The 23,789-nt window shown below is 42.2% G+C and overlaps 2 protein-coding genes across 3 annotated transcripts; one reads left to right on the top strand and one right to left on the bottom strand.

Annotated features, from left to right (window-relative positions):
- Window positions 1-1,936: 1,936 nt before the first annotated feature.
- LOC138948121 (complement C1q-like protein 3) lies at window positions 1,937-4,383 on the top strand. Its single transcript, XM_070319637.1, has 3 exons — window positions 1,937-2,156; window positions 2,742-2,864; window positions 4,094-4,383. Exons 1-3 carry the CDS (start codon window positions 1,967-1,969, stop codon window positions 4,363-4,365), a joined length of 585 nt encoding a protein of 194 aa, XP_070175738.1. The 5' UTR covers window positions 1,937-1,966; the 3' UTR covers window positions 4,366-4,383.
- An 8,790-nt stretch (window positions 4,384-13,173) lies between these two features.
- On the bottom strand, window positions 13,174-21,525 carry LOC138949298 (phospholipase A and acyltransferase 3-like). 2 transcript variants are annotated; one of them, XM_070321083.1, is made up of 4 exons: window positions 21,353-21,525; window positions 16,512-16,643; window positions 14,068-14,254; window positions 13,174-13,743 (listed from the first exon to the last, which is right to left on the bottom strand). In XM_070321083.1, exons 2-4 carry the CDS (start codon window positions 16,627-16,629, stop codon window positions 13,503-13,505), a joined length of 546 nt encoding a protein of 181 aa, XP_070177184.1. In that variant the 5' UTR covers window positions 16,630-16,643; window positions 21,353-21,525; the 3' UTR covers window positions 13,174-13,502. The 2 variants fall into 2 exon arrangements, with proteins under 2 accessions (XP_070177184.1, XP_070177185.1); XM_070321084.1 differs by having other exon boundaries at window positions 16,512-16,639.
- Window positions 21,526-23,789: the final 2,264 nt, after the last annotated feature.

Raw genomic sequence — 23,789 nt, 5'->3', positions numbered from 1 at the left:
ACACACACACACACACACACACACACGCACACACACAAACACCTGCATACGTACACACACACACACACACACACACACACACACACACACACACACACGCATACTGACACACACTCATACGGGCACACACACGCTCGCGCGCGTGCATACACACCCATACTGACAAACACTCACACGCACACATACACGCTCGCGCATACACCCCCCCCCCTCCCCCAAACACACGCACGTTGAAAATTAGTTCCACGTTCAACACGAGTCGCGTCCAATTCAACTGTTACAAGGGGTGTAACAAGAAAACCAATCAAGAACAGGCTTACCTGCAGATCCTGAGGGTATAATGGACCCCTCCCCATCCCCCTGTTATGATATCTACAAATCTGAGAAAGTCAAGTCTCAAACATAAGGGAGTCTTCTTCTTCTTCTTCGTTCGTGGGCTGAAACTCCCACGTGTACTCGTGTTTTTTGCACGAGTGGAAATTTACGTGTATGACCGTTTTTACCCCGCCATTTAGGCAGCCATACGCCGCTTTCGGAGGAAGCATGCTGGGTATTTTCGTGTTTCTATAACCCAACGAACTCTGACATGGATTACAGGATCTTTTCCGTGCGCACTTGGTCTTGTGCTTGCGTGTACACACGAAGGGGGATAAGCCACTAGCAGGTCTGCACATAAGTTGACCTGGGAGATCGGAAAAATCTCCACACTTAACCCACCAGGCGGCCGCGGCCGGGATTCGAACCCTCGACCTTCCGATTAAGAGGCCGACGTCTTACCACCACGCCACAGCGCCCGTCATATAAGGGAGTCTTATATTGGAGGTAAATTTACATATGTTATGAACAAAACATCTCAAAAAGCAAGGTCTTAACAAAAGAGAAGTCTGCTTACTTTGTGTGTGTGTGTATGGGGGGGGGAGGGGGGGGGGGGGGGGTCAAGTCTTAACAAGTCGCGTAAGGCGAAATTACTACATTTAGTCAAGCTGTGGAACTCACAGAATGAAACTGAACGCACTGCATTTTTTCACAATGACCGCGTAGTCCGCCGCTTGTGCAAAAGGCAGTGAAAGTGACGAGTCTATTTAGCGCGGTAGCGGTTGCGCTGTGCTGCATAGCACGCTTTACTGTACCTCTCTTCGTTTTAACTTTCTGAGCGTGTTTTTAATCCAAATATACCATATCTATATGTTTTTGGAATCAAGAACCCACAAGGAATAAGATGAAATTGTTTTTAATCATAATTTTTATATTTTTAAGTTTCAGAGCTTGTTTTTAATCCGAATATAACATATTTATATGTTTTTGGAATCAGAACATGACGAAGAATAAAATAAAAGTAATTGTGGATCGTTTTATAAAAAAATAATTTTAATTACAATTTTCAGATTTTTAATGACCAAAGTCATTAATTAATTTTCAAGCCTCCATGCTGAAATGCAATACCGAAATCCGGCCTTCGTCGAAGATTGCTTGGCCAACATTTCAATCAATTTGATTGAAAAATGAAGGTGTGACAGTGCCGCCTCAACTTTTACAAAAAGCCGGATATGACGTCATCAAAGACATTTATCGAAAAAATGAAACAAAAAGTCTAGGGATATCATTCCCAGAAACTCGCATGTAAAATTTCATAAAGATCGGTCTAGTAGTTTGGTCTGAATCGCTCTACACACACACAAGCACAGACACACACACACACACACACACACACACACACACATACACCACTGACGACCCTCGTCTCGATTCCCCCCTCTATGTTAAAACATTGTAAAAAACGTCTGAAAAACCAAGGTCTTAAAAAGGAGGAAATCTTACATTGGGGGGGGGGGGGGGTAGGAGGGGGGGGTCTTATTAGGGGGGTTCCACTGTACGCATAACTGTTTATCGGTGTCAAGTCTGACTTGATTTCGCGCACTACCATACTACACAGACAGTTCTCAAGACAAGCGGGTCAGAAAACAAGATGGCCATCGCCAATATTTCTCTGTGTCTCTTCCTGCTCATGCTGTCGCTGTGTGCAAGCGCAGAGTTTTCAAAAAAGAATGAAAGACGTGACGACGATCCTGGAAAATGGGAAACAGTAGTTCAGGCCTTGGCAAACAAAGTTGCAGTTTTGGAAGCCAAACTGCAAGCAGTAGAGAACTTAGTGCAAGGTAGGCGGTTAGGGTTCGAGTGACAGACCTCCTTTCTTTTTTATTTGAGTGCCCCGTCGGGAAATTTAGGATCAGTCAACTTACTTACTTACTGCCTTTCACGCCTGGTGGCGTGTAGGGCAGCGACAAAGGAAGATCAGTCAAAGCTAAGTAAAATTACTGCTTCATTAGAGATGTCTGTGTACATGATACACATGCAAGCACCTGCACATATAAACACATGCACGTACGTGCGTAAGCGGCACGCCGGCACACACACGCACACACTCACACACGCTCTGTCTCTCTCAAGTGTTCTCACGGTGTGTGTGCGCGTGAGTGTGTGTGTGCCTGTGTGTGTGTGCGCGTGAGTGTGTGTGTGTGTGTGTGTGAGTGTGTGTGTGTGTGTGTGCGCGCGCGCGCGTGTGTGTGTGTGTGTGTGTGTGTGTGTGTGTGTTTTGGCACACTATGATGTATGCGTACGTGCGACGGCTTGCGCGTTAGTGAGTCACCTGCATACGTGAGCGAGTGTGCGTTTGTCCGTCCGTCTCTCAGTCTGTCGTTCTGTCTATCCACTGATCTATGTATCTTTTTGTGTCTCCACAGGTCAGGCAGTGTCGTTTTTCGCCCAGTTTACCGAGTACCACCACACGTTTGCCAGTGACGACACACTGCTCCGGTTTGACAACGTTATCAGCAATGCTGGCAACGCTTACCATGTAGATACAGGTATCGGCTGTCACTGCTAATATTTGTCTAATCATGAATATGCATAATTATGTAACTCGTTAAATAGTTGGTTAAAGCACACCCGACGGTATGCATATATTTGTAAAACGATGAGCGCACACACACACGCATGCTGCCATGCACGTGCTCACGCATTCAAACGTACTCACGTACACTGACACGTGCGTGCGCACTGCACACACGCACCTGTATATTTGCGAAATTATCATTTTTGCCAACAATGTAAAACTGAGACATTTCTGGTGGGTTTTTTCTTCTTTAGATTATACTGTATAATATAGTTCATTTGTTGTATTTGTACTGCATTCCTTAACATAGTAGTTTTTTTCAAAAGCATCTTTAACGTAACGATTTGCCCTATACATTCTCTTGCGAGACGAAAAACCGAGGTCCCTTCGTGTACACTACATTGGGGTGTGCACGTAAAAGATCCCACGATTGACAAAAGGGTCTTTCCTGGCAAAATTGTTTTGGCATAGATAAAAATGTCCACCAAAATACCCGTGTGACTTGGAATAATAGGCCGTGAAAAGTAGGATATGCGCCGAAATGGCTGCGATCTGCTGGCCAATGTGAATGCGTGATGTATTGTGTAAAAAAATTCCATCTCACACGGCATAAATAAATCCCTGCGCCTTGAATAAAAAATTGAAAAGAAAAAAAAATCCCTGCGCTTAGAACTGTACCCACGGAATACGCGCGATATAAGCCTCATATTGATTGATTGATTGAAGCATTAGCAAATATAGGCCCATAATTTATATCAAGCATTGTCAAACAAATATTTGTTTCATTCATGCCAAAACTAATATCTTGTCTCATGCATTCTCAAAATAAAATAACATTCCTAAACTGAAGAATTTACATCAAAAGAAACTTTGATTTTCTCACTAATTCTCAAAGGCAGAAACCTGTCTCAAGCATTACTAGCAGGAAAAGAAACACACACAGAAACAACAACTTTTTTTTCGTACCCAACAAGATATATATATATATAGAAACGAAGACTTTTATTCTAAGCCTTCTCACACATATAGTACGGCCTAACCTGACAAACCAAATGTTGTCCTTAGACACAGGTGATGGTTATGGAAAAGCGAATTATAACAGGGGTTTCTTTTTGGGTGGTCGTAATGGACAAGTGGTCGTTACCAAGAGGTGGTCACCAGGGCAGGTGAGACAGTATAATCTATGTCCTTTATCCACAGGTCACTTCGTTGCACCACTGGCTGGGACCTACGCGTTCTATCTCAACCTCCTCAGCGACCATGATCACACCGTCTGGCAAAACGTGTGCGTCATGAAGAACGCAGATTGCGTCGCGCTGACGCAGTTGGCCGACAGTGCGTCATTGAGCGTCGTGCTTGAGCTGCGTTCGGAAGACTCCGTGTGGGCGATGAAGCGTGACGGGCCGGGAACTTCCATATATGGAATTAATCACACCACGTTTTCGGGCATGCTTGTTACTGCCTCGCAATAAAGAAGGACGAGTTGGTTATTCCTAATAGGCTTAGAGGCATATGAAGACGTAATTAACACAATAAGTTTGTTCGAGGATTTTGAGATTGTGTGTGACGGTGTGTGTGACAGTGTGTGTGACAGTGTGTGTGTGTGTGTGTGTGTGTGTGTGTGTGTGTGTGTGTCTGTGCGTGTTTGTGTGTGTCAGTGTGTGTGTGTGTGTGTGTCTGTGTGTGTGAGTGTGTTTGTGTGTGTGTCTGTGTCTGTGTGTGTGAGTGTGTTTGTGTGTGTGTGTGTGTGTGTGTGTGTGTGTGTGTGTGTGTCAGTGTGTGTGTGTGGCATGGGTACCTTGCTAGAGAATGTCTGTAAATATTTCATGTAAAAATGTTCATTTTCACGATTTCATGTAAATACGTTCATTTTCAAGAGTGTGTATTACCAATTGTCGATAAGGCTTTAATTAGCTAAAGACATTGAACTATCAAACCGTCAACAAAACCGTCTCTCTCTCTCTCTCTCTTTCTCTCTCTCTCTCTCTCTCTCTCTCTCTCTCTCTCTCTCTCTCTCTCCTCTCTCTCTCTCTCTCTCTCTCTCTCTCTCTCTCTCTCTCTCTCTCTCTCTCTCTCTCTCTCTCTCTCTCTCTCTCTCTCTCTCTCTCTCTCTCTTTCTCTCTGATTTGAAATAATGTACGATTGTTGGTTTGCGAGTGCATGTGTGTACCGGCACGACGAGCCTACAATTCATAATAATTATTAAACGTACCAGTGCTGTATGGGAGTTAACTGCGCCCTTTCACACTGTCTCTTACGATAACTTATTTCCCTTGCACAACAAGCGACAAGGTGTTTTCGTCACATTCAGGTAGGTAATAAGATGCAGCACACGTTCAGTAGAGGTTGGTAAGATGCAGCAAACGTTCAGTAGAGATAGGTAAGATGCAGCACACTTTCAGTAGAGATAGATAAGCCGGATGCAGCACACGTTCAGTAGAGGTTGTTAAGATGCAGCACACGTTCACTGAGTAGAGATAGATAAGATACAGCACACGCGTACGGGCGTACAGTAGAGATAGATAAGATGCAGCACACGTTCAGTAGAGTTAGGTAAGATGCAGCACACGTTCAGTAGAGATAGATAAGATGCAGCACACGTTCAGTAGAGATAGGTAAGGTGCAGCACACGTTCAGTAGAGGTTGTTAAGATGCAGCACACGTTCAGTAGAGATAGATAAGATACAGCACAAGTTCAGTAGAGATAGGTAAGATGCAGCACACGTTCAGTAGAGGTTGTTAAGATGCAGCACACGTTCAGTAGAGATAGGTAAGATGCAGCACACGTTCAGTAGAGATAGGTAAGATGCAGCACACGTTCAGTAGAGGTTGTTAAGATGCAGCACACGTTCAGTAGAGATAGGTAAGATGCAGCACACGTTCAGTAGAGATAGGTAAGATGCAGCACACGTTCGGTAGAGGTTGTTAAGATGCAGCACACGTTCAGTAGAGATAGATAAGATACAGCACAAGTTCAGTAGAGATAGGTAAGATGCAGCACACGTTCAGTAGAGGTTGTTAAGATGCAGCACACGTTCAGTAGAGATAGGTAAGATGCAGCACACGTTCAGTAGAGATAGGTAAGATGCAGCACATGGTCAGTAGAGATAGATAAGATGCAGCACACGTTCAGTAGAGGTTGTTAAGATGCAGCACACGTTCAGTAGAGATAGATAAGATACAGCACAAGTTCAGTAGAGATAGGTAAGATGCAGCACACGTTCAGTAGAGGTTGTTAAGATGCAGCACACGTTCAGTAGAGATAGATAAGATACAGCACACGTTCAGTAGAGATAGGTAAGATGCAGCACACGTTCAGTAGAAATAGGTAAGATGCAGCACACGTTCAGTAAAGGTTGTTAAGATGCAGCACACGTTCAGTAAAGATAGATAAGATACAGCACACGTTCAGTAGAGATAGGTAAGATGCAGCACACGTTCAGTAGAGATAGGTAAGATGCAGCACACGTTCAGTAAAGGTTGTTAAGATGCAGTACACGTTCAGTAGAGATAGGTAAGATGCAGCACACGTTCAGTAGAGATAGGTAAGATGCAGCACACGTTCAGTAAAGGTTGTTAAGATGCAGCACACGTTCAGTAGAGATAGGTCAGATGCAGCACACATTCAGTAGAGGTTGTTAAGAAGCAGCACACGTTCAGTAGAGATAGGTCAGATGCAGCACACGTTCAGTAGAGGTTGTTAAGATGCAGCAAACGTTCAGTAGAGATAGGTAAGATGCAGCACACGTTCAGTAGAGATAGGTAAGATGCAGCACACGTTCAGTAAAGGTTGTTAAGATGCAGTACACGTTCAGTAGAGATAGGTAAGATGCAGCACACGTTCAGTAGAGATGGGTAAGATACAGCACACGTTCAGTAGAGATAGGTAAGATGCAGCACACGTTCAGTAGAGATAGGTAAGACACAGCACACGTTCAGTAGAGATAGATAAGATGCAGCACACGGTCAGTAGAGATAGGTAAGATGCAGCACACGTTCAGTAGAGATGGTAAGATACAGCACACGTTCAGTAGAGATAGATAAGATACAGCACACGATCAGTATTTCACAAGTCAAACAGCCAATAGTCAGTTGTGACTAATGCCTCACTTTCGCAGTATCTCTGGTCTGATTGCTTCTTTGTAGTTTGTGACAAAAGATAAATACTGAAATACTATAGGCGCCCAGGCTGTGGCAGAAAGGCAGCAACTGTAGAAACCCGTGTGCAATTTACTTTTTTTTAAATATTTTTTATTATCGTACTTTGCTTGAGTCAGTAGCCTTTTTTTCGACGGACTGATTTTGTAACCCAAATGAAATATCCGATTGGGATGTGAAGTACAGATGTTAACAGAGCCCACTGACTGTTTTCACTGCATGACGGAGTACGGGAACGATGATCCTAAATACATAATTATGTACATCGGTGTACTCCGCTATTTTTTTTTTCGTTTTGATTTCAATTCTAATTTTGTTTATTGGTTATTGTTTTTTGTGTTTTCTTTAAAATTAGATTTATATTATTGATAAAACGAATTACGGCTATCATTTACGTACCTAAAATCATTGATAGGGATACATTAAATATATATAATTGATGAAACGAATTACGGCTATCATTTACGTAGCTAAAATCATTTATAAATTATATACATTAGATATCTATAATTGATGAAACGAATTATGGCCCCTATCATTTACGTAGCTAAAGGAACAAAAAGGCTAGATAGCGCCAATGGGTCTTGTGAGAATCAATCTCACTTGTTACACCCAAAGAAACGAAGTACCCACTCAGCTGCGCCAGCCATATCCCATTTAGCAGTACTTCTAGATTATCTAGTTCTTCTACATTGGTGGTGTTCTTGCCCCTGTGTGTGGGCTGGTTTTCTTTCACTTTATTTACGATTCTCTTTGTTTCTGTGTGTCGTAATATATAGTCCGTAAATCGCCGTTTGTGCTGTTAAATCGTTTGTCAAGTAGTCACCTTTAACCAGTTCTTGTCGCTTTACCTGCTGATTCCCCTACTTCCATTAACTTCCTCAATTAAGCCTGGTTGTTCTCTCAGTGCACAGAGAGATAGACTGTAAGAGCTGTGTCCTTCCCTTTAGTGACCTTTAACTTGTGAGCCCCTATAGTTTCCAACCTTGTTTGTTCTTTGTTCTGTCCCCAGTTATTTCATTACCGTACTTTCATTTCATTGTGTATGTTCGCGTGAATATCATTTTCTTTTGCGTGATTGTGGTACAAAGTCAGCGTGTCGTAAGTCCAGTTCAGTTTTACGTCATTATAAAACGTCTCGTTTTTAGTCGTCATATTCGTTTCGCCCTCAGCGGCTTTTTTTTGTGTTTTTTCCGACGCCAAATAGGTTTTCACCGGACGCAGATCAACGAAAGAAGGAAATAAAACAAGACCAAAAAAAAAACCCATCTGTGTTCGCGTTGTCCCTATACTATAGTCAGAATTACCAAAGAAGCCGCACTTACAGGTGGTGCAATTCACTCAGCTATTTATAGCATTACAACTGGCACATGGGGAAAATCCGATGTGTGGCCAAAACGAGGCAGGGAACATAGTTCATGTAATTAGGGTATTTATATGGCGCAAATCCTAAATATAAATTTTCTAAGCGCCTTATACAATCAATCTCCATTGGATAATCTTCATTACTGCAACAATACACATTTAAAGAATCTTCAAATAATAATCACGTACACAATCATGTACAGTGACATTCAAATAAATCGATCGCTATCATGCACTGACTACAATCACACAAAAACATGACCCTGACAGTGGAACCGTGAGGGCGTACAAACAAAATTATCATAAAAAAACGACGTTTTAAAAAGTAGGTAGACTAGTCTTTAAAAGAGGTTATCATATGAAAAAGGAATCTGTGAAGCAAGGTCACCGTCACTCGTCAGTATGTACACTGCTCAGGGCCGGACCAAATGAGTTGTAAGGGGGGGGGGGGGGGGTTCCTCCTTTTTTGGGGGGGAAAATCAGCGAAGTGGCGAAGCCACAAGCGCGCGCCTGCAAAGCAGGCGCGCGAACTAGGGGGGTCCGGGGGCATGCTCCCCCGGAAAAATTTTGAAAAACGGTTAAAATCTGTGCAATCTGGTGCATTCTGGGCCTTGTTTTGAGGGTTAAGAGCAGCATTGTTTTGGTGCTAAAACTAGTTAAAAAAAAACCCACTCAAAGCAAGGTACATACTTTTTCCAGGGGTGGGGTTCCGGAACCCCTGGAACCCCCCCCCCCCCCCCCCCCCCCCCTGGGTCCGGCCCTGCTGCTGTAGCCTAATTAAATTCCGCCGATTGAGTGGACTGTAAGGGGGCTGTACAGAAGGGGCTATTGTTAGTTTCATTGTGTACACGGTTCACTGTCCTGACGCTTTTTCTGTGTGTGACTGAGTGTGTGCGCGTGTGCGGTGTGTGTGTGTGTGTGTGTGTATGTGTGTGCCAGTGTGTGTGTGTGTGTGTGTGTGTGATTCATTCAGCGTGTGTCAGTGAGTGTTTGTTGTATGTCTCACGTAGGCCTACATGTATGACATGTACGGTGTGTGTTTGTGTGTGTCACAGCCGGTCAGTGTGTGTGCCGTGTGTGTGATACATGTGTGTGACACTCGGTCAGTGTGTAGTGTCTGTGAGTGCCGGTGTGTGTGTCGTGTGTGTGTCTGTCTGTGCCGAGTCAGTCAGTGTGTGTGTGTGTGTGTGTGTGTGTGTGTGTGTGGGTGTGTGTGTGAGATCCAGTCAGCGTGTGTCAGTGAGTGTTTGTTGTATGTCAGTGCAGTGTGCGTCACAGCCGGTCACGTCAGTGTGTCTGTGAGTGTGTGTTTACTACGTGTGTGTGTGTGTGTCTTTACATCTGTGTGTGTGTGTGTGTGTGTGTGCGTGCGCGCGCGCGTGTGATACCCACAACTGATGACCTTAGTTTTCAATGAAATTGATTGCAATTTTGGTTAAAAATCCATTGACACGATCTGGACTATGGAATGTATTTCGGTTTCTAATAGCTTAAACATTGCTTAATTATCACACAATTTCGCTTGAAGTCAAAAGTGTGGTTCCATTAAATTCACTGCATACACCTAATTCCAAAAATATAGAGATACTGTATGCTTTGTTTGAAAAGTATTTGGTAAGCCAGGACTTAGTCTCGGTAAAGACTTGTTTGTTCATTGTTGATGTTTGGGCGGACAGATAGACGAAATGTTTTGATATCGCTTTGCCCGACTTGTTACTTCTGTATAGTGACAAACATCCTCTTTATACCTATGTCAAACACACACAGGGACCTACCCACACCCACGTACAAAACACACACACACACAAACACACAAACGTAAACACACACACACACACATGTAAACACACACACACGTAAACACACACACACACACACACAGAGTACACAATATCCACAGAAAATGTTGAGCATAGAGCTGAGAATATCTAGTTTATTCAAGTGTAAGACACAGCTGGTCATTGGATGATGCACATCAGGTTTGAGGAATTTCAAAACCATAAAAGAAAAAAATACAATTCTTGGATTTAACAGAGGAACTTCCCGTTTTAAACCTCTAAAAATCCGGGGAAATCAGATCTGAAAATGTATACAATTTATTTACAGATCTCATGAACTGAAAATCTTTTAGATAAAGAAAAAAACATTATAAACAAAAGGTGTGTGTGTTGGGTGGGGGTTGGGTCTCAAAACACAGGGGTTCCATTGTACTTTAAACAGTACTTATATGATATAAAGTCTAACCTCCCTATATATTAAGACTTCCAAAAATCCGAAAAAAGCGGGTCTGAAATGGAAGGGAGTCTTAAAATGGAGTGATACGTTTGTGATATATTTGTGAATGTATTGTTTTGTCAATAACAAACGTTCCAACAACCTCCCTTTCTTGTTTTTTGATTCTTAAAGGTCCTTGTCTACATTTTTATACCGAAATCGCCATTTGACCATTAAAATGCAGAGTCTATTATCTACAATTATCAACAATACACCCCCTTTCGATCAGGAAAGACGAAGCCAGTGTAGCCGTTTGAAAATTCATTGTAGTATTCCAGCGTAGTACTCATAGTAGGATATCCTTATTTGGAAAATGCCAAGCGCAAAACTCCTCTCAAATCCCGTGCATTTCGTGCGTTTAAAAAAAAGCGTGGACAGCGTTCCAGTGTCAAACTTGCTGCACTTGTTTGGGCGTGGTTATAAGCATAGTGACATGAATTTGATTGGTCAGTATTTTTAGGCAAAGCACATGTTCTCAGCAAACAGAAAACAAAATATTGGAAGCATGAGTCACGCTACCCAAAAATAAAATCTTTTTTTACATATATTTTTTTTCTATAACTTTTTTCCCCATGGTTCATTCATCATCTGACATAACTTTTTTGCGAAATCTAACCATAAGATTATTGAAAAAAAGCAAAAATGTAGACGACCACCTTTAAAATGGAGGTAAAATTGTATCTGTTATGAACAGAAAATCTGAAAAGGCAAGGTGTTAAAAGGGAAAGTCTTTAATTGGATAATCCTTCCACCGTTATGCCAGGTCCACTCGGGTTGACCAAAAAGTAAAAGTCCAAGCGAAACAAATCTGGTTACTTCATTGAAAATGAAAGCTTGGCTTGTTGTCTTGTGTAAAATCAGCAGGACAGTATCAATAAAGCGTCTGTAAAAGGAGTTCTTAGAGCTACATAAACAAACATTTAACAAATAAATAAACACAAATATAAAAATGTGACTACCACAAAATTAATATACAGCAACAGGATGGTAAAAACAAGTAAACAATTGCACTGAAAAGGTCATACCTTTATATGAATATTACACATGAAAACAACACGGACAAGTGTGTTATTTTGAGTTGGTTTCTGAGTACGTATCACAATAAAACCAGGTCAATATCACAGAATGATCTTCATTAATAAGGCTATAGACAACTATTCTTATGAGAAAAAAATGCCTATTTCATCCATAAGAAAAGAAAAATAGTCTTTATATATCCATAAGAAAAGAAAAACAGTCTTTATAGTACTATATTCAAAGTAAACGTTCTAAAAAAAGAGTAAAAATAATGTTAGTCTAACACAAAATAACATTTGTCAATAACAATTAAAATGATATACTACATGTATCAACAAGTGCTTTTTATAATAATGCGAGAATTCATAACGCGCACATATCTCACCACAAGGCGACTCAAGGCGCACTCATACACATTTTTTCGCATTAACAACTCAAGCACACTCATATACATTTACGCATAAATTACATGAAGATGACAAGGCAACAACACAAACAGAGACACGGCACTCAAAAGTAAGCATGGAAAAGAATCTACATTTAAAGGCATAACTATTTTCCTTTGTTATTTGTACAAAATCTTTTTTGTCACAGAAACAAAGGGTATGTAAAGTGTCAAAGTATAAAGGTCATCGTCATGGCGTAGTATTTGTAGTTTGCTGTGAAACAAGAAGAAACTGCAACATCCACAAATACGGACACTCTTCTGCAACAAGATATTCTTGCATTTTCAATTAGATGATTTCTTCCTGGCAATAAGTTTCCCACCTTTTACAAAGGTAATAGCCTTACACAAAAACATACACTTAAGTCTGAATTCCCTCAGATAATTTATTTCTGTCTATGAGCTTGTGAGACCAATCAATATTAATTATTTTCAGGGTCAACCTCATATTAAAGGACAACAAGGCACCATTACTCAGACGATTACTCTCTGTTGATAGGCTTTGGCCACCTTGCAAGGTTTCGCCTGCAGTTTTGTTCCCAGACACATATAGACATAGACATAGACATAGAACACTTTATTATTTCAAAGAGGAGAAACTCAGGTGTGGTGTTTACAGTATTACAATAAACAACATAAAACATAAGAACATAAATAAAAATATCGAGGCGCAAATAGTCCACTCATAGATTAGGACGACAATATCAAAACAAATCTCTCTCTCTCTCTCTCTCTCTCTCTTTTAGTTTTTCTATTTTCTATTTTTATTTCATTTTTGTAGTGAGTCCCTCTTTAGGGCGAGGGCTGGATGTAAAAAAGCAGACCTACTGCTTAATCTACTACCCTCGTTAAATAAAGAATTCTCTCTCTCTCTCTCTCTCTCTCTCTCTCTCTCTCTCTCTCTCTCTTCTCTCTCCTCTCCTCTCCTCTCCTCTCCTCTCCTCTCCTCTCCTCTCCTCTCCTCTCCTCTCCTCTCCTCTCCTCTCCTCTCCTCTCCTCTCCTCTTCTCTCCTCTCCTCTCCCTCTCACACACACACAGGTCAAAATGTTCTATCCGCAAAAAAAAAAGTTGTGTCACAAGACTTCCCACACGTAAAAGATGTCAGACATTCTACCCACCTGGGGTCCGAACAATGTGTCAAGTACAAAATGTATGCCTAAATTCCCCCGAAAGCGGCGCATGGCTGCCTGAAAGGCAGGTTAAAAACGGTCACACGTGTAAAAACCAACTCGTGCAAAAACATGAGTGAACATGGGAGTTTCAGCCCATGAATGAAGAAGAAGAAGAAGTATGCCTAAATGACCGAACACCCTGGCCTGGTAACAACACTGCCAGTGTCATTACTCATATTATGACTTCTTTCTGTCGACAAGCTTAGCTCCCCTGGCAAGGCCAAACAACAGGCCCAGGGTGGATCCTATAGCGGTGACTACACTCAACCCGGTGAGGACTTTATCGGCCTGGTCGCTCTTGCCTTCCCCGTAGCGGCACCAGGAGGCAAAATGCTCGCAGTTCTGGTACAGGACGTTGTACCCCACTTGTCCCAGCCTGGTTAGAGCGTTGCCGACGATGCAATCTGGAGGCAATGGTCTGGAAAGAAAGAGCTTGGGAGTGAGCCAAACTGCAACTCAGCTGACAGTGCTAGGTGTTTAGTACTGATACTGCAATGGCATTTATCGGAAAACTGCAATGTTTTTTTGTGTGCATTTTATAGCGAAAATTCTTCAATTCATTTATCAAAAACAATAAATACAGGGCAGATGTTAACACTTAACCTCTATGAGCATGTGTCTCTTCTTTCTTTTCTGACCGCCCCCCCCCCCCCCCCATCCCCCCCCCCCCCCCCATCCCCCTTCCCCCCCCCCCCCTTCCTCTCTCTCCCCCCTTCAGATAAAACAAGAACAGTGTCATTACGTGAACTTTTTATCCTTGCTGTTGTTGCGCACTGCCTTGGTGCGCCCAGCGACCTCCACAAAGCGGTCGACCTTGACGCAGGCTTTCTGGAAGCTCCGGCCACTGACGGTGAACAGGTGAGTGGAGTCCAGCTTGCCGTTGATTCCATCGTCCTCCTCCCCCGCCAGGTGAGCCACCTCCCCCTCACCTGTCACAGGTGAGTGAAAAGGTCAAGTGCTGTTCACACGGCAGGGATGGCCAAATCTCAAAATAATACATACGACACAACAAGTTATGAGTGTTGACATGCACAGGAGTCTCGGTTTTTTTTCACTAGAACATGGCGATGATTTTGCAGACAACAGAATTTCCTGCATCTGCAGTATTTATATGGTTTTAAAACTTGAAAAAAACAACCAACAGTTTTATATTTGACATGAAATTTCACTGGTCAGCTGGGTGAGCTGCCATGCGGTTTCTACTAGCCCGGCGGATTTTTTACTCGCCACTGGCGATCGGGCAGACGATGTGGCCTTCCCTGCACGATCAACTTCCAACCCGCTTTTATCAGTCAGAAGTCATTCAGAATTTAGCCAGGCACCTGCGAGAAGCTATAGCTATACGAACTGTCGATTCATTCTTCAACAGACTCTCAGCTGATTTCTTAACAGACTTGAAACTCCAATTCAAGCAGGTAAAGTACTGTCTCCCACAAACTTTCTGTTTATATCTGTAGGATGACCCCACACAAACCCTAGAACCAAAGACAGCATAATTAACACACCGGTAATTAAATACAAAAGCCAAACTTTCAACTGTTTTCAGCAGCCTTTATTTACTCATGTCAGTGGGAAGTCATTTAAAAGCTGGCAAGGCAAAATGGGTGAGATGCCTGACCAATTTTCAACCGGCTCTGCATGAGCCCACTCAAAATCTTTGAAGTTGAGCCTGGATCAACGTTCTAGCCCAATCTGCAGGAACTAATCTGCCTCTGGTTGACAGCTCTTTTTCTGCTGTCAGCATGACTGTGCACTCTTCCATTGGTGCACACTATGTTTTGCCAAGATTTCTATCTCCATTACTTTAGCTGATGGGGTCTATGTCGACCAAAAGAGTGGGATTCCCTGTAGGTGGAATCCCACAGGGCGGAGTTCTTCAATAAAACTTGCAAACCATACTCGAATTTCTAACGGGGGCCCGGGTAGCTCAGGTGGTAGAGCACTGGACTTGTGATCGAAAGGTCGCTGGTTCGAATCCGGGCCGGGACGGACACGGGTCAACTTTATGTGCAGACCCAGAGACGGTATCCATCTCCCACCCCCGTGTCACCACAATGGCACGTTAAAGATCTTGGTCATTCTACCATAAGTGCAGATGGCTGATACCACCTAAACACGCATACATCAAAAGCCGTGAGGGCGTAAAAACTCGAATCGTATAAACCAATTCATGTCCAATATAGGCAATTAAGACCTGACGGACAATAAGCCCCTTAAAATTTACTTTTTTTTACGAATTTCTAAGAAATATCAAAAAAGATCGAAAAACATCAAATTCTACCGATGTCGCTAAGCATCACGTGACTTTCAGCGATATTAGCGAAACGCTACAGGAACTACACCCTGTGGTATTCCCTGTATACAGGAAATCCACCTACAGGAACTCCACCTACAGGGAATCCCACTCTTTTGGTCGACATAGACCCCATCAGCATTACTTTATTATTCACAAGATGTCGGCCGTAAATCAGAAAGCCACTATACCTGTTCATACCGTAATAAAAAAACACAAATAGTAGGTTATTGGAATGTGTAATTATTGACAAAACAAAACGTTACATTTACAGTACGTCGACCCACTGATCTTTTAAGTAGACAGACAAACACTTTTGGCACAAATAATAAACTTATCTCAAAATCACCGATGGATCTCGCATTCAAGATACCGGCGAGGTAACAATCAACGTTCGATTTTATAATCTATCTTCTCATACAGTAACTTTCTACTGACAGAAATCATTCAGAAGTCTGTTGGACGCCGGTTAAAAAATCGGCCATACAAACATAAGTTCTTCTTCTTCTTTTTTTTCGTTCATAGGCTTAGACTCCCACATTCACTTATGTTTTTAGCACGAGTGGACTTGTACGTGTATGACCGTTTTACCCCGCCATTCAGGCAGCATACGCCGATTTCGGGGGAGGCATGCTGGGTATTTTCAATTTCTATAACCCACCGAACTCTGACATGGATTACAGGATCTTTTCCGTGCGCACTTGGTCTTGTGCTTGCGTGTACACACGAAGGGGGTTAAGTCACTGGCAGGTCTGCACATAAGTTGATCTGGGAGATCGGACAAATCTTCACTCTTAACCCACCAGGCGGCAGGCACCGGGATTCGAACTCCCGACCTCCCGATTAGGAGGCCGACGTCTTACCACCACGCTACTGCGCCCGTTCATTCTTACCTATGTAGACAGCCCAGTGGGAGTAGATTCCGCGAGGGAACTGAATGAGATCACCCACTTCCAGTCTATACAGTAGGTCGTGGTTGTGGGTACGAACCTCCAGAGATGTGCTAGACATGTTTCAGCGACTGCCTTTGGGGAGAAAAAAACCCATGTCATATGATTCAGACATCTGATAAACAAAGGGAAGTAAGCGGTCTAAATGCGTAATAGAGTAAGTGAGAGTTATTCGGAACCAGTCTCCTGGCACCTAAGAGAATAACAAGCATTGAAATGGACAAGCGACTTTCAACCTCTAAAGTTCAGACAGCAAATTGGTGACATCCCAATACATCAGAACCTCCATCCCCTCCAACCCCCCATCATCAATTTTAAGGCAAAAACAAAAAAAAGTCTGTTTACGGTAACATAGGCAAAAAAGTAGGGCCGGTAGGTCGGGATTTTTTTTCTTCCCAAAAAACATATTTTTTAAATTATTTTGCCAAAAAACAAGACTAATTTAAAAAAAAAAATTAATTTTTTATTTTATTTTATTTTTTTCCCCAAATGCCCCCCAAAAAGTCTAGGGTCGCGCGAAAAAATAGGGTCGGTCGGGATACCGTAAACAGACTATTTTTTTTTTGGGGGGGGGGGGGGGCCTAAGGACACCCTGTCATGTACAATTTTATGCAGTGATTTTTAGGGCATACAAATCCATAATTTTAATCACAAGTGTGTGATCAAAGGCTAAGATGTTTTGACCCTTTTAGACCCTGCTCTCTGTTCACAACCTTAGTAAAGTTACCTTCATTTTATGACTCCCTCCTTTATAAGACCGGAGTTCTTCCTAGGGAGGCCTTCAGGACCATCGTTGAGGCCTGGCTCCGAGGCGCGAGCCCATAAGCACCCCCTGTCAGAATCCACTGTCCCTCTTCCCCCCCCCCCCCTCCCCCCTTTCCTAACCTAGGTGGTGGGTTCAAGTGCTAGTCTTTCGGATGAGACGAAAAACCGAGGTCCCTTCGTGTACACTACATTGGGGTGTGCACGTTAAAGATCCCACGATTGACAAAAGGGTCTTTCCTGGCAAAATTGTATAGGCATAGATAAAAAATGTCCACCAAAATACCCGTGTGACTTGGAATAATAGGCCGTGAAAAGTAGAATATGCGCAAAAATGGCTGCGATCTGCTGGCCGATGTGAATGCGTGATGTATTGTGTAAAAAAATTCCATCTCACACGGCATAAATAAATCCCTGCGCCTTGAATATGTGCGCGATATAAATTGCATAAAATAAAAATAAAATAAAAAAATAAAAAATAAATCCCTGCGCTTAGAACTGTACCCACGGAATACACGCGATATAAGCCTCATATTGATTGATTGATTGATTGATTAGATTCCCCTCCCCTTGCATTAGATTCCCTCCCCCTCCCTCATTAGACCCATCCCCCTTCTCCATCCCTAGCGACCCATAAGAAATTAGTAGTGATATAGGTAGAATCTATCACTCTTGCTCCATATTGTTCGTCCTGTTTGTATTGTTTCGTCAGGGCCCAGTTGCTGCGCTATGTAGCGCTGGGTGGTAGGCTAGCCCCTCAGCCGAGGGCCTGAAATCGGGCGTCACGGCAAATAGCGAAAAGCAATAGCTTGCCTACCAACCCACCACTGTTTTGATTTTCGTAGGTACACTATCCACTTTATCTTTCACTCTAGGGAAATTAGGCGCACCAACCAAAATGAGGATTGTTGCCCTGTAAAGGGATTTCCTCACGAACGTGAAGATCCCACGATTGACAAAAGGGTCTTTCCTGGCAAAATTGTATCGGAATAGATAAAAAAAATGTCCACCAAAATACCCGTGTGACTTGGAATAATAGGCCGTGAAAAGTAGGATATGCGCCGAAATGGCTGCGATCTGCTGGCCGATGTGAATGCGTGATGTATTGTGTAAAAAAAATTCCATCTCACACGGCATAAATAAATCCCAACGCCTTGAATATGTGCGCGATATAAATTGCATAAAATAAAGAAATAAAAATAAAAATAATTAAAAAAATCCCTGCGCTTAGAACTGTACCCACGGAATACGCGCGATATAAGCCTCATATTGATTGATTGATTGATATTGTACAGCCGATGAGTTTTCTACAGCTCATAGTGCAGTGATGATAAAAATGATTTCAAAAGTGACTGTCACTGTTATTTCCAGTATTGCCCTTGACTTACTTTGCCTCACAGAACTATTCACTTTAGCATCAGCACTTTTCTGTGAGTATTCTGTCAGTAAAGGGCAAAGTTGTGTTTTTTCTCTGTAGCAAGGAAAGAGTGATCGACTGCCATGGAAAGTGAAAGTCCGTACAGAATGATGTGGATTTTCCATATCAGAGAGAGAGAGAGAGAGAGAGAGAGAGAGAGAGAGAGAGAGAGAGAGAGAGAGAGAGAGAGAGAGAGAGAGAGAGAGAGAGAGAGAGAGAGAGAGAGAGAGAGAGAGAGAGAGATATTAAACTAAGTGCATGACACACATTTATGACCCATAAACCACGTCTATCACTGTGCATGTCCTCGCCATTTCCAGTCGTATTCTTATCTTATGCCTTTTATGGGTTGTTTGTATTTATCTCACCGGAGTGGCTAACGGCACGATATCGTTTGGCTAGCAAATATATGCTAGCGGCACGATATCGGATATAAAGCAAATTCGAGGGCTTGGATGCTAGCGAAACGATATCGTACGCGAAGCAACTGTGAGAGCTTGGATGCTAGCGAAACGATATCGGATCCTTTCTTGTTCTCATTGTTGTTGTTCTCACAATCAACATTTTCATTGGCATAGGCATTTTTTGTTGTTGTTGAGTTGAGCATTTATTTCCGTCACTTCCGGTTTATGAGAAAAATGTTCCGATCCCAGCGCGGCTCTCTCTCTCTCTCTCTCTCCCACCTCCTTCCACCCCTCCCTCTCCTCACATTGAGTTTCTCTGCCTCCTTGACATGTGTGTGTGTGTGTGTGTCATGGATGTGGGTGTATGTACGTCCGTCTCTCTCTCTCTCTCTCTCTCTCTCTCTCTCTCTCTCTCTCTCTCTCTCTCTCTCTCTCTCTTTCTCTTTCGTTGTTAATATTGGTGTGTGTGTGTTTTAGTGAGTGTGTGTGTATGTGCGATGGTGTGTGTGAGTGTTTGTGAGTGTTTGTGCGTGTGTACGTGCGTGTGTGTGTGTGTGTGTGTGCGTGCGTCAGTGTCATGGATGTGGGTGTTTACATGTACGTCCGTCTCTCTCTCTCTCTCTCCGAGGCTCTCTCTCTCTCTCTCAGAGTCTCTCTCTCTCAGAGTCTGTCTCTCTCTCTCAGAGTCTCTCTCTCTCTCAGAGTCTCTCTCTCTCTCTCTCTCTCCCTCCCTCTCTCAGGCTGTTGAGAACTGCTGAATGAGTAGATCTCGGGTTGAGAACTGCTCAATGAGTAGAGTCTCGGGTTTTAAAAAAAAGAAAATCCATGAAACATCAGGTGAGCGTTCGAATGCGGAAACGAACAATCTCAATTTAAACATCTTGCGTCATAGTATTATTGTTCGGCTCTACACATTGTGATCAAGACTTTGATGTTGCTAATTCTGTGATTTCGACTTTACTATTATTGTTGGGATCTTCAGATTAAATCTTAATTCATTTTATACTTCTGGTAACCTGTTTATATTGTTCGGATCTTCAGATTAAATCTTAATTCATTTTGTACTTCTTTTAACCTGTTTATATTGTTCGGATCTTCAGATTAAATCTTAATTCATTTTATACTTCTTTTAACCTGTTTATTTGTGTGTGTGTGTATGTGTGTGTGTGTGTGTGTGTGTGTGTGTGTGTGTGTGTGTGTGTGTGTGTGTGTGTGTGTAAGATCTGCGGATCAATAACACCAGCAAAAACAATAATTGACCTCTAAACAATAAAATACACACCCCCCAATACATTTGTTTGGGGGCTATGCTCCCCCCTGCTCCGCCGTCAGTGCTGTACGAGTATATAGAGTTGGAGCCCACTTTTTACTGGGGGTATAATAATAATAATAATAATAATAATAATACTGTTATTTTATAGCAGGATAAACCAGAGTTTTAAGGCTACGGTCTCATCCAGCTTTACAAATCCACACACACACAAAATAATAGATAAATAAAATATATACATATATAAGGCCAAAACAAAAAATTGTCTGTTTAGGGTAACCCGACCGACCCTATCGATTTGGCGCCGACCCAAAAACTTTTTTTTGATTTCAAAAAAAAAAAAAAAAAAAAAGAGGTAAAAATGCTAAAAAGAGACATTTGGCGTTTCTTTCTCTCCCTTTCTCTCTGTTTTATTTATACGTTAGTTTTGAAACATGTATTCATCAAATATAAGAAGTGAATGTTCAGCCAACATAGCATTTACAAAAAAAAAAAAAAAAAAAAAAAAAAAAAAACTTTACCTACCTACCGACCCTACTTTTTTTGGTCATGTTACCCTAAACAGACAATTTTTTTTTTTTTTGGCCTAAGAGATATAAAAATCAAACATACACATATCGCGGGATTCACTAAGACACCATGTGAAGTACGTCATACATTACTAAAGTGACGTGACCGCTGAGGATGTATGACGTACACTACACTCTTGCCTGGTTATCGATCGTAGGATACAAGTTCAAAGTGTTTTCGTGGTTCGTGTCGTTAGCATATTTGCTGGTTGAAGACCAAGCGAAACGATATCGTGCCGCTAGCATATATTTGCTAGCCAAACGATATCGTGCCGTTAGCAGCCTAACCAAACGATATCGTGCCGCTAGCATATATTTGCTAGCCAAACGATATCGTGCCGTTAGCAGCGGCCTTATCTCACCTGTCTGAGAATATATTGTACCTCCACAAATGAACGTCAGGTACGTCTGGCTATGTACGAAGATTGAAAGCCTGCATTCTGTTATCACAAAGCTGTCGCTGTTGTTCTCTGCGGATGCTGGTCTGTTTGTTTACCATTAAGGAGTTTGGGGAGGCAGCCATGGTAGCACTCTTTTGCCGATGAAAACAGCGGTGGTACTGGATAACGAGGGGACGTCACTCTTAGACCACTATGTTGCAAAACGTCTAATGACCGCGACACCAACACACACACAAAAAGGGAGAAAAAAAACAAGTCGCGTAAGGCGAAATTACTACATTTAGTCAAGCTGTGGAACTCACAGAATGAAACTGAACGTAGTCCGCCGCCAGTGCAAAAGGCAGTGAAAGTGACGAGCCTGTTTGGCGCGGTAGCAGTTGCGCTGTGCTTCATAACACGCTTTACTGTACCTCTCTTCGTTTTAACTTTCTGAGCGTGTTTTTAATCCAAACATATATCTATATGTTTTTTTGGAATCAGGAACCAACAAGGAATAAGATGAAATTGTTTTTAAATCGATTTCGGGAATTTAATTGATAATAATTTTTATATTTTTAATTTTCAGAGCTTGTTTTTAATCCAAATATAACATATTTATATGTTTTTGGAATCAGAACATGATAAAGAATAAGATGAACGTAAATTTGGATCGTTTTAGAATTTCAGTTTTTTATTTTTTTACAATTTTCAGATTTTTAATGACCAAAGTCATTAATTAATTTTTAAGCCACCAAGCTGAAATGCAATACCGAAGTCCGGCCTTCGTCAAAGATTGCTTGGCCAAAATTTCAATCAATTTGATTGAAAAATGAGGGTGTGACAGTGCCGCCTCAACTTTTACAAAAAGCCAGATATGACGTCATCAAAGACATTTATCGAAAAAATGACAAAAACGTTCGGGGATATCATTCCCAGGAACTCTCATGCAAAATTTCATAAAGATTGGTCCAGTAGTTTAGTCTGAATCGCTCTACACACACACACACGCACAGACAGACAGACCGAAACACACACACACACACACATACACCACACCCTCGTCTCGATTCCCCCCTCTACGTTAAAACATTTAGTCAAAACTTGACTAAATGTAAAAACAGAGGGAAAGACACGCACGAAAACAACCGATTGCTTATCAAAAGTACTATACAGCCAACTAGTTGATAGCTCTTTGTCTGATGCTTTGGACATAATTTAGCAGAATATTTCCTTAACATTGCACTAAACATTTCCTTTCATTTTCATTACTTTATTGTCCCATCGCTGGGAAATTCGGGTCGCTTCCTCCCAGTGGAAAGCTAGCAGCAACGGAGTCGCGCTTCCCAGGTGTCTGCGTGTTTAGGTGTATTCAGCCACCTGCACTTATGGCAGAATGACCAAGGTCTTTTACGTGCCATTGTGATGACACGGGGGTGGGACATGTCTTCCGTCTCTGGGTCTGCACATAAAAGTTGACCCGTGTCCGTCCCGGCCCGAATTCGAACCTGCGACCTTTCGATCACAAGTCCAGTGCTCTACCAACTGAGCTACCGGGCCCCCCGTTGATGTCATAATTTCTCTTCATTCATTGATATGCCATGTCATGTGTGTGATTAGTGTGCACGTGCAAAGGTCTGTTTGAACAAGACAGACCTGATCACGGGGGATAACCGGTCAAAGGCCGAACAGAAGCCGAAGGCCGCTCATGACACGTGTGAAGGCAAGTTTTGTCTGTTTTCTAGGTATTGTTTGATTTATGTGGGGATTTAAGGTAAGCTACTGATTCAGCGATGACTCAATTTGTTTCTCGATGCATAAAAAGTCAGGGAGCGATTGATATTTGCCCGTAAATAGCCTTCAAAGCTGAAAATGTCCGCGATCGAGCACCGGAAATGGCTGTTCGATGGGTTTTGCAAGTAGAAATGTGCTTTATTTCACCAAATCAGCTCGTATTTGGTGTGGGTACGGGATTCTAGAGGACGAAGGAGTCATAAGAGGTGCAAAGAAGTGCCATTTGGGAGTAGAATAAATCTTCGGATGAAAGTAGACAAGAGAAGGTCATATTTGAGAGAAGCGCGTAGGCCGATTGTCTTTCCGACAAGCGAATGATACAGCAGATTAACTATTCGTTTTGACCAGAAACCTAGTCTCTAGTTTTTACGAATGAGTTTTTTAATTAAAACAATCACGAGAACTCTCTCGCTTAGCCTAATGGCTGTTCGATGGGTTTCGCAAGTAGAAATGTGCTTTATTTCACCAAATCAGCTCGTATTTGACATCGGTTTGGTATATATATATATTTTCTAATCCTACCGCGAACTGGATAGCAGACGCGGCACGACTGTTGCACCACAATTTGAAGTAATCCCACACTTTGAAGTAAATTACTTCAAAGTGTGGGGATGTGCCCCACACTTTG

This window comes from Littorina saxatilis, linkage group LG15 (genome assembly GCF_037325665.1).
Source record: "Littorina saxatilis isolate snail1 linkage group LG15, US_GU_Lsax_2.0, whole genome shotgun sequence".
In the NCBI taxonomy this organism is placed as follows: domain Eukaryota; kingdom Metazoa; phylum Mollusca; class Gastropoda; order Littorinimorpha; family Littorinidae; genus Littorina; species Littorina saxatilis.
Note: the sequence above shows the minus strand (reverse complement) of the source record. Positions and strands in the feature narration are given on the sequence as shown.